This window comes from Diadema antillarum, unplaced genomic scaffold, assembly GCF_040938485.1.
Source record: "Diadema antillarum isolate AM-2024a unplaced genomic scaffold, OU_Dant_1.0 seq00000699_RagTag, whole genome shotgun sequence".
NCBI classification, from domain to species: domain Eukaryota; kingdom Metazoa; phylum Echinodermata; class Echinoidea; order Diadematoida; family Diadematidae; genus Diadema; species Diadema antillarum.
Genome location: NW_027271604.1, coordinates 280,314 through 296,466, shown reverse-complemented (window position 1 = coordinate 296,466; position 16,153 = coordinate 280,314). Strand labels below are relative to the sequence as shown.

Genomic DNA, 16,153 nt, shown 5'->3' with positions numbered 1-16,153 from the left:
CAGCAAGGCAAACCAGGTAGGTAAAACATTTGCTTATCATACTGTTATAGTTTACAAACGTGTGTTTAATATGTTTTACAGGGCAAAATTTGATTTGAGAGGATGAAAGCAAAGTGCATTTTGTACAATGTAATAGCTGCAATGTACAGTATGTGCTTTTTTTGCTGTGGTTAAAATTGCTTCCTATAAAAATGTGTCCATTTTGAGAGATATTTACACTTCGCAAATATTATTCCTTGAAAGGACAGTTGACGTTGTATGAGTATCTCAGTGTGCTGTATAATGCATTGTTGTGAAGATTTAATTTTTTTTTAATGTGCCCACAATCATCAAAGTGGTACAGTAGTAATAAGAATACAGTACTTAATAGACAGATACATTATTGCAAACCATATCTATAAGTTGTATCTCAAGGGATCCATTACTGATGCTTGATTATTGGAAGGTTGCTACTCGAAGGATGAAATTCAAAGAGCACAGAATACAATGTACATGTACCTCATAGACATGAAAGAAAACATGTAAATGTTTAAAGTTTCTGTTTTAATAATAGTTATAACTTGCAGTGAGTATGGTACTGTTTGAGTAATGACTTGTTTGTTTTGGTTCGGGGGGGGGGGGGAGCTGTATCTTGAAAGAGAGAATTCTCTTTTGATAGAGTACTTTATATTTTGTTTGGATTTTTGTTCACTTGCAAACCTAATCTCAGATATTGCAAGGTATTCTTGGGATGACTCATTTGTTCAGTTTGAATAAACATGTAGAGTAAAAGTCAAATTATGATGTTGGCCAATGTTGTTAAGATATTGTGTTGATACTTGTCACTTTTTGATTTCGTGATTTAGTTGTGAAAGAGAATTCATGCAGTGCTAGTGTATACTGTAGTGCCCTACATACAACTGTACAATGTACATAGTGTACATCTATAGCAACCTGTAGTGTAACTGGGAATCTACACTCTGCAGTTGTTTATAAAGCCATTGTGTAATCAAGGACCTGATATTGCAGTGATAAGGCCCTTCCAATTTTGCTACATTTAATGTTTGTGATGCTGTAAAGTTTGTGGTTACATTTACAATTGTAAGGTGTAATCTGTGCCTGGTTTTAAAAGCACAGTTTTGGTATATACACTGCACAGTGTATGCAATATTGCAAGAATGAGGAGAGAGCTCACTAGGCAAGTAATGTGTATCCCCTGTACCTGAAACACCATGTGAGTGTGGGGCAAATTCTGACAACTGTGTAATGAACAGGTCTGCAGTAATACCAACATCAACATATTTTTCTTGCATTTCGTCATGCCATCAGGCTTAATCAAGATCAACTTGAATGCTCTTTCAGTGACAAATGAGTTAAAGTAGCAACATGGTATGCGCAATATGGAGCTGAATTGAATTGTCTATAAACCGGGCATTGTACAAATGCACTTTTCATGCTATGCAGAGGGGCTGCAAAGAATTACATGAACACGAGTTTGTACTTCAATGTTATGGCTGTGAACTCTGTGAATATATGGCTTAATCCATGGTCTTTGATTTTAAAAAGAGTCCATGGAGGAACTAATGCTCACTGTGTAGTGAATATGTTTTATGAAATGCTCTTCCTTTTCTCTTTGAGATAGTACTGATGAAGTTATGGGTTTGCAGTATTAAGATTTGGTAATGAAAACAATTATCATTGGGGAACAGATTGGGAAGTGACATAAATTTTGTTCTGAGTCTTCAGTCCTGCACATTTTCAATATTTTTTTCTATTGTGGCAATTAACATTGTACTACATTGTATGCAGAGTTCTGCCTCCCCAAATGAATCACGTTTGTGGGGTAGACCCAGCAAGGGGCGGGGAAGGGGGATGATAAAGGCACTCCTCATACCCTAAATTTCAGATTCATCTCATTTACAACATAATTTTTCCCATTATTTTGTAAGATTCTAGGTGTTTTTTTTTCTACTGGTACAAATGTATTTCATTCGAATGATGATAGCAGTTGTCACATAGAAAGGCATACTCTGAAAATTTGCTGCATCTATCTGTATATTATACATGTAGTATGCAGTAGCTGACTGACGTTTTAACACTAATACAAAGTTAGAAATGCATGCATAGTTTACAACTACTTTGTATTTTTATTGATGCAACTCTCCCATTCTGCTCACAGGCAGAAAATGAAAATGACCATGGTCTTCCCTATGAGGGCTTGTGATACTACTAAATTTGATGGTGCACTAAAGATGGGGCTGCCTACAAACTGTAAGAAGTGTCCATGATTAAAATATCACATTACGGTATACATTTGTATGAAATAAAGTCAACCCTGCAGTTGCTTGAATTTTGATCCATGCGATACTACTTGTATGCAGTGTAGTTTTCTTTGATGTGATTCATTCAAGCTTAACTCAAGTTTACATTAATATAATATGGACTGGCCTCGAGGGAGATACAACATTTATTGCCTGAACTAGAACTGTATTGCCTGAGTCGAAGACGAGGGCAATACAATTCTAATGAGGGCAATTAATGTCGTATCCCCCGAAAGAAGACGGTCCATATCATTATTATTATTACCCATTTCAGGCTCCTCGAGCAGTAAAATAAATCATTACAATGTAACTTTTTACAACTTTCCAATTCACTGTACTAGTATTTCACTCGGTGCTAGCTCAAGCTCTACACCACACTGCTCGCTGCATCCCTATACACAGCTCAGGTACGCGGCACGCGTATAACAGCTAACTCACACAGGCACAGGGATCATCCTCTGTTTTTACGTGTTAACCTATGGGAATTAGCCCTCCGTCGCGAAACTCAGGTATGCGGCGCGCGTAGAAACAGCCAGCTCACACAGTAACAGCGATCGTCCTTTAGTTTTACGTGTTAACCTATAGAATTTGCCCTTCGTCACGAAACCTCTCCGCGAGAAACCATCATCAACGGTAAATTTTCTTCACTGAATGGGAGCTCAAGTGCCCGGATGCTATATTCCCCTCATTTTAAACACACAAATCCCATAGCATTTGCCAAAGCGGGGAATATGGAAAATTTGCTCCTCTTCTCTCTACTGGCGCGTAATCTCGTGTGTAGTACGAAGGAAATACAATTTTGTAGAACCACAGCTCAGATGCCTGATAAGGGTAATAATGTCTTTTTCTGATTGCTTTCAAAATAGTTTTATCCCATGACTTGATGAAAAAACAGCATGAAGTACACAGAGCATGAATTGCATTTGTGATTTATTATACCAAATTGATCACCTCCCGGTATTAAGTACTGTGTGTACTAATTTGATGAGCGCGTGATCAGAAGAAAGCTATTATTTTGTGTGTTGCTTATCAAGATTCTGCAAGAAAAGTGTACTGACCAGCAGTTTTATGGTGTCCTTATGAAATCATTAAAAAAAAAAATGAAAAAGATTTTTTTTTTTTTTGTAATGCTTTTAGATTTTGCAATCAGAAAGGAAGAAGTCAAAATTCAAGGTCATCATGCTACATGTGAGAATAAGGTACAATAATACATAATGATGTGCAGTCCTGAGCAAAGTCAGAGGAATATGTAACTCTCATTACAGTCTGAGTTACAAATACATTGTTTACAGTGTTTTTATACAAGAGTGTGCACTGTATGCCATCTTGCATGAAGAGCTCTTAGCATCTTTACCTTCCTTTTACATCTGTGGATCATAAACTGTTAAGAAGCTGTTGTATGCCCTGGGGTTTACTATTAAAATCAGTTTCAGTTTTCATGTCAATGAATATATGCATACTCTGCACAGACTGAATATTGACACAGAAGGATGCATTGACAATTTTCAAACAAGACAAGTAAAAGTTTTGTTTTTATTCTGTACAAGTGAGGTATTAGTCTGAATTGCACCAAGCATTGTCAAGAAAGGCAGTGATGTTTGTTTGTGAACACACATGTGTGTGCAATGTAATCAGGAAAGAACATTGATTCTATAACCTTGTATCCTATCCATCATATTTTGGGTTTGAAACCACTGCAGATGTGTGCAGTGCACAAGTGGGCCTATCCAATGCTGTTTATGTACAGCCGTAATTATGATCCCACTGGCACATAACCAGGTACATTTGTACATGTGGTGTTCTGTTCATAAAGTAAGCCTTGAACGCTGGTAAGCTATTTCCTCATAGTGAGGATTATTATCAAAGACCATTTCCCCCTTGGGATTTAATATCACTTGTTTAACTACTGCAATGCCAGAAAAATATAGAAATTACAGATTTGATGTTCAGTGAGCTCTGTAGTAGGCATACATGTACCATATATGAGCTAACTCACAACTTTACTGATAACTGTAAAAGTGGATATTTTCGCGCGACTAATTTTTCGCGATTGGCCGGGTCAGAAGAGTTTCGCGTGTTTTTAATTCCGCGGAATCAAGACGGCACGCACAGGAACTTATGGCAAGCAAAAATATTCGCGGGCTTTTATTTTCGCGCTAGTTTCTGGTTGCGCGAAATGCGCGAAAATTTCAACACCGCGAAAATTTCCACTTTTACAGTAAAACACACACACACACTCACTCAGATGTTGTTGTTTTTTTTAAGATACAAAGAAATTTCAAAGTTTAGTTTTTCATTGCAAATTTTGATGATGCCAAAGAAAAAACATGGTAGGACTGTCCTGCCATATTCAACTTGTAAATGAGCAAATCAATCAGTATATTATATGATGTATTTTATGATCCATAGCAGAGTTACACTGCCTGTGAACATCAACATGCAATAAAGAATTCTTGTTTTCATTGGCTTAAATACTGTGTAGAGTGGATATCTTCCTTGTACTTGTGTTTCATGGCACATTGCCTCACGTACATTAAGACTGTCATTTACCTTGGACCATTACAACAAAGACGTTGCAATAAAAACAGTTTGGTACCTTTTCACACCCACCGTGATAACATATGTATACGTATGTATGCAGTAGTCCTTGTACCCACACTTGAAGTGAAGTTCCCATCCAGGGTCATGTTGACTGACCTAGTTAAAGTAAAATCAAACAGTGGTAAACATTCCAATGAGATGGGACATAAGAGATACATGTAGAAGTCAGGGAAGTGTAATAGTATTTGTTTAATAGTGTAACAGCAATATTTATTGGTTGCAACTAAATTTCCACATTTGGTGAGGCACTAATGTCATTGCCTTATAACTTTTGCGTTGGGTGTTTGAAATAAGAGCCATTTCCAAAAATCATATGTCAATTGATCATTTGGCAGATGTAATTAACTTCCTTTCAAATTCATCAGGGCCCGAATTCACAAAGGTGGTACAATTGAAACCTCGGTTTATTAATCCATTGACAAAGACTGTAGTTTTTTATGGGGCGCCAAGTGTCGCATGGCCTATTTCATTACGAAATCGGTCGTTTCGTCATTACGAAATGTTAACATGCACAAAGTGGAACTGCGAACTGGCTTATTATTATTATGTCAGTTGATGGTAATAACGATAATAATGATTAGTGTTGTTATTATTGTCATTATTAGTATCATTATCATTAGTAGTAGTAGTAGTAGTAGTAGTAGTAGTTGTTGTAGTTGTAGTAAATTCGTAGAAGTAGAAGTAGTAATAGTAGAAGTAGCAGCAGTAGTATATTTTTATTATTTTGTTGTAATGTAATATTTATCATGGATCATTGTCATAATCACACAATATTTCCATGTCATTATAAGGAAATAGTGCATGTTATAAAATAATGAGTATTTTCTGTTGTTCTCTTTGTTTTCATATCAACAGTTTGTCAGTGAGAAGATTGGAGGAGCTGAAAAGACTCAATATGACTCAGACTTTGTTGAAATGGAGAGGGTGAGTACATTTCACTCAGACAGAAATAACAAGTCATAAGTAGGCAGCTTCCTATCACTAGTACTTTCCACTTAAAGATCTTGTATTTGCTGTAATTGTGTTATGAGAGACAGGGTCTGTTGATTCGGTAAGTCAGTATGAGTGTTAGATAATCAACTGAAGACATTGAATATTTATTGGGGTTTAATTGTCTACTGTGAAATTGATATTTATTGATTACCACCGCAAGGCGCTACATTACCTTTTTTTTTAACCGTCTGTCCAGTCAAGCAAGTAGATTTTCATTTTCTTGCAAAACACTAGCCCGAACATGAATTTTACTTGCCCATAAAGGAAGTCTAATTCATGGAAAATTATATGGAAGAAAATCACTTGTAATTCAAGGCCTTGATAAAACATAATCATCTGAATAAACAGCACATGTTGATTTGCAGGATAAAATATATCAGATTAACAGACTAGGTTTGATCAAGTGTTGGCATTGCATTGCCTTCCCTTTGGGGTTTCTTTACATAAATGTTGGAAAAGTTGCTGAAATGAAAGTTAAGTGTGTTGCGTCACTAAGGCTTCTGTATGGATGATTTCATGGGTTCGTAGGAGGAGGGATGTGAAAGAAAGGTGATTTCAAAACTCTTTGCTTGCCCAATTTGGGCAAGCATTTTTTCTCAGTGTTATAAAAACACTTGCCTGACTTTGATTTTCACTTGCCTCGGGCAATCGGGCAAGTGTTTATGTCGCATCTTGCACCATACATTATGTGAATCAAGCAATGCAGCCACTATTTTGAAGATAAATGGTAATCATTCCATATGCAGGTATGATTTGTACAAGGGAACCTTATAGTACTGTACATGTCATGTATTTTAAGAGGTAGGACATGTAACGCTATTTTGCGGGTGGTTGAATTTGCTATCGAGAACCACTGTGATGAAATGAAAAATAAGCATTTTTCCCCTTTTCAGGTGAAAATGATTTCCAACCCTTCAGACAATATACCCTTGTAGGCCTACTGTGCAATTATTGTACGGAAAGCAATGTATTTGTGAGATCTTGATTTTGCAAATTATATCAGTCGTCTCACAAACACCAGGAAATACACCAGGTGTACAGTCTCTTGCTGTTTATAGGTAGATCAATCATTGCCTCAGAGTATATTTGAACCTGTAGCACATACTGGCAGTACCATGCCAGCAAACACTTTGGTAGATGTGGTTGATGGCATGTATAATACATGCTACTCTCAAGAGAAGGAAACTGATGAGGATGTTGGTATTTTGCGAAGAGGAAATGGCTCCTCTATTTAGGCTACCTCTGCACCAAAAAAAAAAAAAAAAAAAAAAAAGAGCCTACAAAGTATCAACCACTGATGACTGCATTAAGTGGGGAATCTTGTTGGTGACAGAGCTACAGTAATATCTCGAAATGTTGTCCCCGCTGTTTGTGCGGTTCCAGGAAAACCTTTTACTCCCAGCCACAGGGAAAAGCACTCCACAACATGATCTTTGCAACACACTTCAGGAATGTGCTTGAATCCCTTTTGCCTCATGAAAGATTGAGAGAATATTCCACACAAGTTTTAAAAAGAAGAAAAAAAGAATCATACCTGTCCATGCACACAATGTCTATTTGTATACATGTATTAAACAATATGTAGGGGAGACAATGACAACTGAATATACATGTACAGTGTATTTTGCAAAATAATACTGTTATATGACTCAGATTAAAGCATATTTGTTTTTAAAAAAACAAGGAATCTCAGACCTATTACTCTGAAAACTGACATTTTTACATGGGTATTTTTGTTTTTATTAGGTTGAAGATAAGTCGAAGATAAATTCACTTCTTTTTCATATTTAAGTCTTGACATCATACCAGGAGTGGTTTGAAATAAATTTTCCTGTTGTTTTTATGTTGTTTTGTTTTTTACTTTTACATACAAGTGTAAATCACATCATGTGAAATGTGCAAGAGTTTCCACACTGCAAGTTTATTCCATTGTGTATGGCATTTGAATGAATACAAATTATTAAAGTGAACGGATACATGTCATTGTCGTTTGTTTGCCCATGACTATCATCATAGCATACCCTTGGAATATTTTCTTCGCTGTTCCTGATTCAAAAAGTCTACACAGGAGTGTGTATGCCAGCCTTCATCTTAAAGGAGACCACTTTAACTTTTATTTAATATGTTTGTGCTTTAAAAGCACATGCCAATGAAATATCTGTAGCATGACTATGACTTCATAAAAGAGAAAACCAAGAAATGCCTGATGCCGTTTACAGAATTTATTGAGTCTTTAAATTTTGTGTGGAACTCACATCTGTTAGCATTTTAGTGATGGGCCTAGCCTTATATTCAATGTTTATTACTTCTAAATTGTTGATTTCAATATATCAATAACAGTACAGCATCAGCCACAGGCACATGGATGGTTGCTACTGAGTGGATGCAGGGACCAGCAGTAGATTGCTCCGTTCGATTGATTGCATTGAGTGATGTATCGTTACTAAGCATCAAACTGACAAACTATACCACAAAAGTTGACCTTTTGTCGAGTTGGTAGGAATTTTTTTAGATGAACATACCGGTACATTGTACGTGTACAAGGTAGTGGTGGTACATTGTATAATGTTTGTAAAGTGGTGTACAGCTGTGTATCATCTAGAGTAAAAACTGAAGTCTTTGCTTAGTGGCTGCTACATACACTGTATGTATAAATCATATGTGATGAGATTCACACCTCTTTGAAGCAAATCAACAGTAGCTTCCTTGTAGTCATTTTAGCACCAGGTTGCTCCAGCTGAGATGATATCCAATCGCATGTCCATTTGGATGTGGTAAATCCTGTAGGAAGTGGATTTCTGAACTGTACATTAAAGTCTCTCAAAGTGGGTCACCACAACAATTGTACAATTTGTCATTCAGAGGCAGTGGTGTGAGCGGTAGTAGGACTGCATGGAAGTGATATAAAATGGTGTGGCATCATGTGGTCTGTGGTCTGATCAATGATGTGGGATAAAGGCTAATAATTAACAGTTCAAGCAGTATGGAAAGTTCACTTGACAGTGTTTTAGAGACAAACCTTGTGTATTCAGACATATCCATGACAAGACAAGTCAGCCATTTGTTTTTGGACATACTTCAACTGATTTATGTAATGAAGTTGTTCAGTTTAAAAAAAAAGGTACTGCAAAAAGTCATACAAATTGTATAACTAGCATAGTCAGTGTTAGCGTTAGAATTAGCGCAATGGCTTTTGTGATGTTTGAAGGCTTGTATGAAGAGCAAGGGTTGGAGTTCTCGTTCGAAGTTTGGCAGTGTATGGAGCAGTCGTCTACTGTACATAATAAAAAAAGCATCAGTGAGTTTTAGCACATGAGATCAGGGCATGGATGTATTCTTACGGGACATTAATGATGAGGTACTGTATATTTTGATGGTTAATACAGGTGCATGTGTGTCACACCGAAAACTAATGATAACAATTCTAAGAAAAAAAAAACCAACCAAATTATATGTAGGCCTACTCGTTTAAATGCAGAATCTCATGACACTTCAATATCAAATGATACTGAGCCTCCAGTAAAATGACAGTGATGTTTTAGTAAGCAGTCTTTTTAATGTTATTGCACGTACTGGAGCAATATTATGCACAGTAATGTTTTATGTGAGAGTAAAGGTAGCAGTTTTGTGACATGTATTCTGTTTTTTCATAGTTTTGTACATTGTACTTGTGAAACGATTGTTGGCCTTTGTTTTGACATTGCAACCCTAATTTATCAAATCTAAGCCATTAAAGTAAGCCACAGTTACATGCAGATAATATATCATCATGAAGCTGAAGGGTACAATTGATGACCTGGTGCACAGAATTTGTCATCTTTCCTTCCTGTGGTCCCCGCGGCTTGGCTTTCCGAGGCCTGGCTTCCGAGTCCATAGGAAGGAAGCTCATCATTGGTAGATACTCGCTCTGTGCCATTGCAAACTTTGCCTCTCATTCCTATTCTACACAAAACATTTTGATGCTGATACTACAAGTATCATCCCTTTATCATCCCTTGAGCTGTAAGAGTCATAAGGCCGAAAAAAAAAATGTTGTATTGGCGTAACATGAGATTTTCAAATAGGGTCGGGCAAGCAGATTTTTTTTTTTTTCCTACCTGTATTTTACGTGTAAAACTCATATTTAACAAAACCCCATTCAATAGAGAGGGTCTGTTGCATCCGAAGTTTGTTATATCACCGGTTTAAAAGCAATAAATATCAAAAGAGAATCATATTTTGGACATGGAAAAACACCCTGGCCCCCCACTCGAACCCATAGGAGACCGCATGCGTGTTCCCGTTTTCAACGTCTATCTACGGAAGATTCGTCCCTAGAAATTTATGAAGGGGGGGGGTGTTTTTTAGTCTTTTCCATAGATAGGGGTGTCCATTGAAAACTCTTCTGTAGATAGGGGGTCAGAGCCCCCCCCCCCCCCAAAAAAAAAAAAAAAAAAAAAAAAAAAATTGGACTGATCTCCAGAAGATTTTCCCTAGAAATTTATGAAAAGGGGGGGGGGGGTATTTTGTCAGTTTCTGTAGAAAGGGGGGTCTTTTCTGAATGTTTTCCCTAGATGGGGGGGGGGGGGGTCTTTTTAAAATAGGGAACAAGTATAGGCGTCCACCCAAAATAGGGGGGTGGGGAGGGGGGTGAAATTCGCGAAGGTGGTTTTGGTATAAGCTATGGGGTGGTTTAAATTTGAGATGGGTTCATTGGACCACTTTTGAAATATGCGTTTTGTACTGGCGCGACCGGCACTTCTTCGCCTCCATCGTATTCGTAGTAGCAAACCATATACTGGTACCCCATATCCAACAGAATGGTACTCTGGTCGGACAGCAGGACATCTTTGAACGGACCCGTTTCCGCTTTCCCCACTTTAACAGCCGTCACGACATACCGGTCAGAATACGAACGAACAAATTCCTGGGCAAAATCGCCCAGCGCCACAGACAAATCGATTCTCCGAATAATATTAAATAAAATCTTCGAACCGGACTTGCCGGTCGCCGACACGCTGTACTGCGTGGCCATTTTCCGACACCAGCTGTTGTTGTTGTTGTTGTTTTTGATAATTCACAAACCCGTATCGCGCCCTCTCTCGGTAAAAACGATGTATTTCCTTTTTTTTTTTTTTGTTGAAAAGTTCAGGGTCTGGGGGTTTTTTTAGGGTCGGGCGGGTTACGCCAATACAACGATTTTTTTGGGGGGCCTAAATGATAAATTCTAAATTTTGTCATGCCATGCTATGATACATGAAAATTCTGTATGGGACTACAAAAACTTGTATGCTTTCTCTATGATGTTACAATCATTTTGAGGTCTCCATGTACAATGAACTTCTGTGTTGATATTCTAGTACAATTTCAAAGCACTTTTGTTTTGATACTGTAGAAGACTCTGAAAGTTGCCTAAAACAAAACTATTTAAACAACATAATGTAGTACATGTATACATTTGTACCATGTGTTGTATGTGAACTATGAATATATCACAAGAGCCTTGGAATGATAATTAAAGCAAAATGCCCCCCCCCTTTCTGCCCCTGGGTCATATGTTTCATCGTCTATTGATATTAGAAAGGAAACACCTAGCATGTATCATCGACAGAACATGGTCATGACAGACCTGTACAGTATAGGGTACATACTTGTATGTACTATTTTTATGAACTGTAGATGAAATGCTATAGGGCCTATCCAATGTCTGGGTCCAATTCAGTGTTAGGAATAGACCCTTGCAGTTGAGCATGTGTCATTCCATTCATGGATGTGGTGTAATGTTACTCAATGAGTTGCCCATTTTGCAGTTAAAATGAAGGGACCTGTGAATACTTCCTTTCATCTGCTGGACATGTTAGTAAATTGTAAGAGCATCGTAGCATACATAACAAATATTGCACACGACACGGCATTGGTGAGAATTACCCATTTGAAAATCCATTCTTTGGAACAATTGGAAACACAGGAGGCAAAGTATAGTGTGTTTTATACCATTCAAAATTACGGAGGTTGGATATTTTTCCTTGCACCCTACTACAAAATGTGTGAATACATTTGTAATACATGTGCATCATTTGTTATATAAACTGGTAACACGATTTGAATTCCATGGCAGCCATTTTTGAAAGATTTCCAGGCCAACACCGGCTCCACGTTAATTGAACTGCACGCACAAACAATTGCAATACTGACAAGTGGTCATTAGTATTGGTCATTAGTATGTTCTATTTGTAATGCCCCATGAAAAGTAAAGTGAGCCTTATGGCAAATTAAAATGTGTGGTCACATGATAGCTCTCAGCTAATCATTTGATTATAGGGATCCATATCACTATTTTAGAAATGCAGTTTATCGCCCTAATCTTTGTGACATTGAAAGAGGCTAATATACAAATAGTGCAATGGTCAATTTAGTGCGATGGCACAAGATTTCACATGATGTGAAAGACCAGACATTCTCACAGCAATATTGCAAAACTGTGCATTCTGATGAAGAACCTACCAGTGTATTCAAAGTGATGTGCATGTTCATGGATAGGCCAGGGAGGTAAACACTTCCCTGGTTGTACATCGTGTACCATGCATGGTGCATGGCTAGAATAAGCCCATGTCCATTGTGTAGACAGTAGTAATGAACTGGACCGAATCTTCTCACATGATCAGGGGTGACATGTCCATAGTGTGTCCAATCTAGGCTGGGTATAGGGGGGAGGGGGTCACATGGAAGGGGCACTATACAGTGTAGCTATGAGCCCTTTAATCCTTTTGTGTAGACAAGATGATTTGACACTAAATGACTGTACTGCACTTTATCTTGTTCTTAGTTGAAATTTAAATTCCAAAGGCAGATTGCAGAATTTGCATTGTACCACCAAGCTATACACTGTAGAATTGGACATTTTCATGATAAGGAAATTTTTATGCATTTACCTTTGCAGCATGACACTGACACAAAAATGAAACACGGACGTTTCTGTCTTGTGTAAGTGTATGTAGTACTATTATTATATTTGATTCTGCGTGAAATGAGAAACATGCAAAATTCATTTTGGTTCCCTTCCGAGAACAAAAAGTTATTTGCTGGAAAAATTTGCCCTTTTACAGTACCAGGGGACATGGGTTACAGCCTCCCTGGTACAAATTTCTTACCTTTGTTTGTTAGGTGTTTTTTTTTTCAGAATATGAGAATTGCTACATCTTATATGAATTGTCTATATCTGATGCACAGAGGTATTGCATGGTCTCCAATATGTGCATTGCCCATGATATGTGCTTTCGCATGCAGTACATGTATAATGTGTACAATTGTACTTTGGAGATTCGAGTCTCGTAATTTGTCATGATGCATTTGTAGTTTCCTGAGTAGGAAACTAAATGTTGAGGTGGCATGTGCACCTCTATAAAGGGAACTGTGTCTGTTGTACAGTAGGCACATGTATATGTCGTGTATATCGCACAGATAACAACAGCGTGTTATTTCTGACAGGTAGTCATTCTAATAATGTGTGCCAATGAAGTCCTTGAAGTGTGAAGTTTTACAAAAATGTAGTTCCCCCACAGGAGCTAATTGGAGGAAAGTGCCATCTGTATGTTTCTAATAACAAGTTTGTTCTAGAGCTGATTATCCTATGGTCATTTTTTCTTTTCCTCATAAACATCAAAACCATAGAGCATAATCTTATGGCGTGAGGAGAGAATTATAGCAGTACCCTTGCTTGTAACGTGTAGTCTTTTATGGCTAATTAGGTGTACATCCTCGGGAACGGAATGGTTGCCTATAGAGCTTGTGTGCTGAGGCTGGAAATGTCATCTTGCAGTGATTGTTTTAACTTGTAGGATATAATTGATGGTAATTAGTGTGTGGTAGCCACATGGGGTAAAAGCCAGTGGCATTAAAATTGAAAGGCGTGCCAGACACACTCACAGTGACATATGTTTGTACCTGTGTGCAAGTGAGCATCCCAGCAAATTAACAATTTTCTTTCCACCTGCTCCCAAGGTATTGCAGGCAGTATGTTCTCTGATCGGCCCTCCATTAATTGTTCATCCATCTCGATCTGGCATGTTCTTTTTTTCTCTCTCTTGCCCTCTCTATGTAAAAGAATAAATTGAAATATTGAAGATTGCTGGGCAGCTTGGTGACCACACATCTTTCAATAACTAGTAGACAAAGAAAGAAACAGTGAATGCTTGGACATTCAACCAAACTCTGTTTTGTGCTCAGGTACAAATTCTGTAACATATGAAGAGTTTGTTCGCAAAAACTGATAAGTCCATACTTGCCAAATGGAGATATTTATGATTAAAGGTCAAGAAAAATAAAGAGAATAATAAGAAAATTATTGCTTCTTTCAACCATAACATCAAAAATGTACCTTTATATGTAGTGACCAATATATCATTTAAAAGGTATTATTTTGTACTTTTTGACAGAGACCGTACTTCAAAATCTTCAAAAATGGACTTAGCGGTTTTTGCGAACAAACTCTTCGTATCATTTTTTTGTTCACTATGTTGTCAAAGTGAGACAATAGTTCTCTCTTTTATTGAGTCATCAAAGTATCATTACTCTGGCACAATGCCTTTTTACAAGTGTACACGTAGGCTTCAGGTAGGCCTATCTTCTTCTTTCTTTTTTTTTCCAGTTTTATGAGGATAGATGTAATGGGGCAAATGTACAATGGACCCATGTTTAAAGAAAAGCAAGCAAAATACTGTGATTTCAAAAGAGGTCATGCAGCCAAAATTGAGTGTACAAATGTAGGTTGCATTATTTCCAAAGTACTTTGTGTTCAAAGGAGATATTACACATACTGTACAGATGGGGTGAATGTCAGAGTTGATAAAAATGCAGTATATTGGGGGTTACATACAAAAGTATAATATTGCATGCGTGTGTGTCAGTGGCTGAGCTAGGCACCTATACTAAGACCTTAGTTTTTGTAAGTTTTGTGGTAGCAATATTAAGCACTTGTGCCTCTGGGAACCTATTTTGGCCAGAGCCAATGTCAACAAGATTTCACAATGTTAAACACAGTTCCATAGGGTTGAGCATTTGTGCACAGTCATTCTGCCACTGCTGTATCTATGGGTCTTTTGTGTGTGAGACTTCTTCAAACTAAAATGCCCCACAGCCCTGAAGTGTGTTTAGCTTCTATCTAATTATTCAGTCCCTATCCACTGGAGTGAAGAATGAACAAAAGCCCTGTGCCTTCATACATGGTATGGATTGCATAGTGGCCACTGTGTAGTAGTCAGCAGTCATACGTATCCTACTACATGTATACACTGTGTACATCCCCTGAACATCACATTGGTAAATTACAATTTCTCCTGAATAATATCTAGTCTGGAGGTACATACATTTTGCATGCCATTAATTTAGGTAAATGATTAACATTGTGCCATCAACCAAACACTTTACTAACAGGCTTTTATTAACTAAATATATCAACACTGCACATGTACACAGGACACCTCAGTTGGAACCATGTGGACAGAATTCTCCATTGGACAATACTTGCTGATATGAATAGCACATCTTTTAAATCAAACAAGGCAGTGGTAGAGACATTATCTTTTAGAGAGAAAGAAAATCATAACCCCCAGACTTTCAGAAGATTTATTAGGTATCAAGCAGAATGTTTCAACAATGGCTCGTAAAATATCACATCAATTGTCCATCACGTAACACTACTAAGAAAACAACTGAAATGCTCAAGTCCAAGGTAATAAGGAAACAGGGAAGAAAAAGAAAACAAATGAAATGCTTAAGTCAGGTAATAAGGAGATGGAGAAAAAAAGACCTCTCGGGGTACATTGTACAATCATTGACACATCCAATTGCAGAAATGTATTAAAGTGGATACATGTAATGTGATTTTACAATGTTCAAGTATATTATGAATAATGAGACTCATAGTATTAACAAATACAAGCATTTCTCAGTTGCAAAATGAAACACAAAGCACCAACAGAAAATGTACCTGATGTAGATTCCACAGAAATATCATAAGTGTGGTTTTCTCATCTTAAATTCCACACCTGCTATTTGATACTCCAGTTTATGATTATGATATGTGGCTTTGCAATTTATTCATGTATTTGGCTATTTTCAGAGAATATACTTGGCCCGTAAATGATACATATCCACGCTGCCAATATTGTTTGTATCTCCTCCACCTTGACTGTGTGTCACACGCCAATGTTTCCCACTTGGGGAACGTACCCGATCAGCCTCGGTGAAACATAAGTGGATCATCTTGCCCAATATTCCAC

The 16,153-nt window shown here is 37.4% G+C and overlaps 1 protein-coding gene across 1 annotated transcript in view; it reads left to right on the top strand.

The window, feature by feature from the left end:
* Positions 1–16,153, top strand: part of LOC139737685 (endophilin-A2-like) — a 60,282-nt gene that overhangs the window by 11,195 nt on the left and 32,934 nt on the right. Inside the window, exon 2 of the mRNA XM_071648364.1 lies at positions 5,757–5,825. Within this exon, the coding sequence (XP_071504465.1) occupies positions 5,757–5,825 (69 nt within the window). The remainder of the gene's footprint in view (positions 1–5,756; positions 5,826–16,153) is intronic.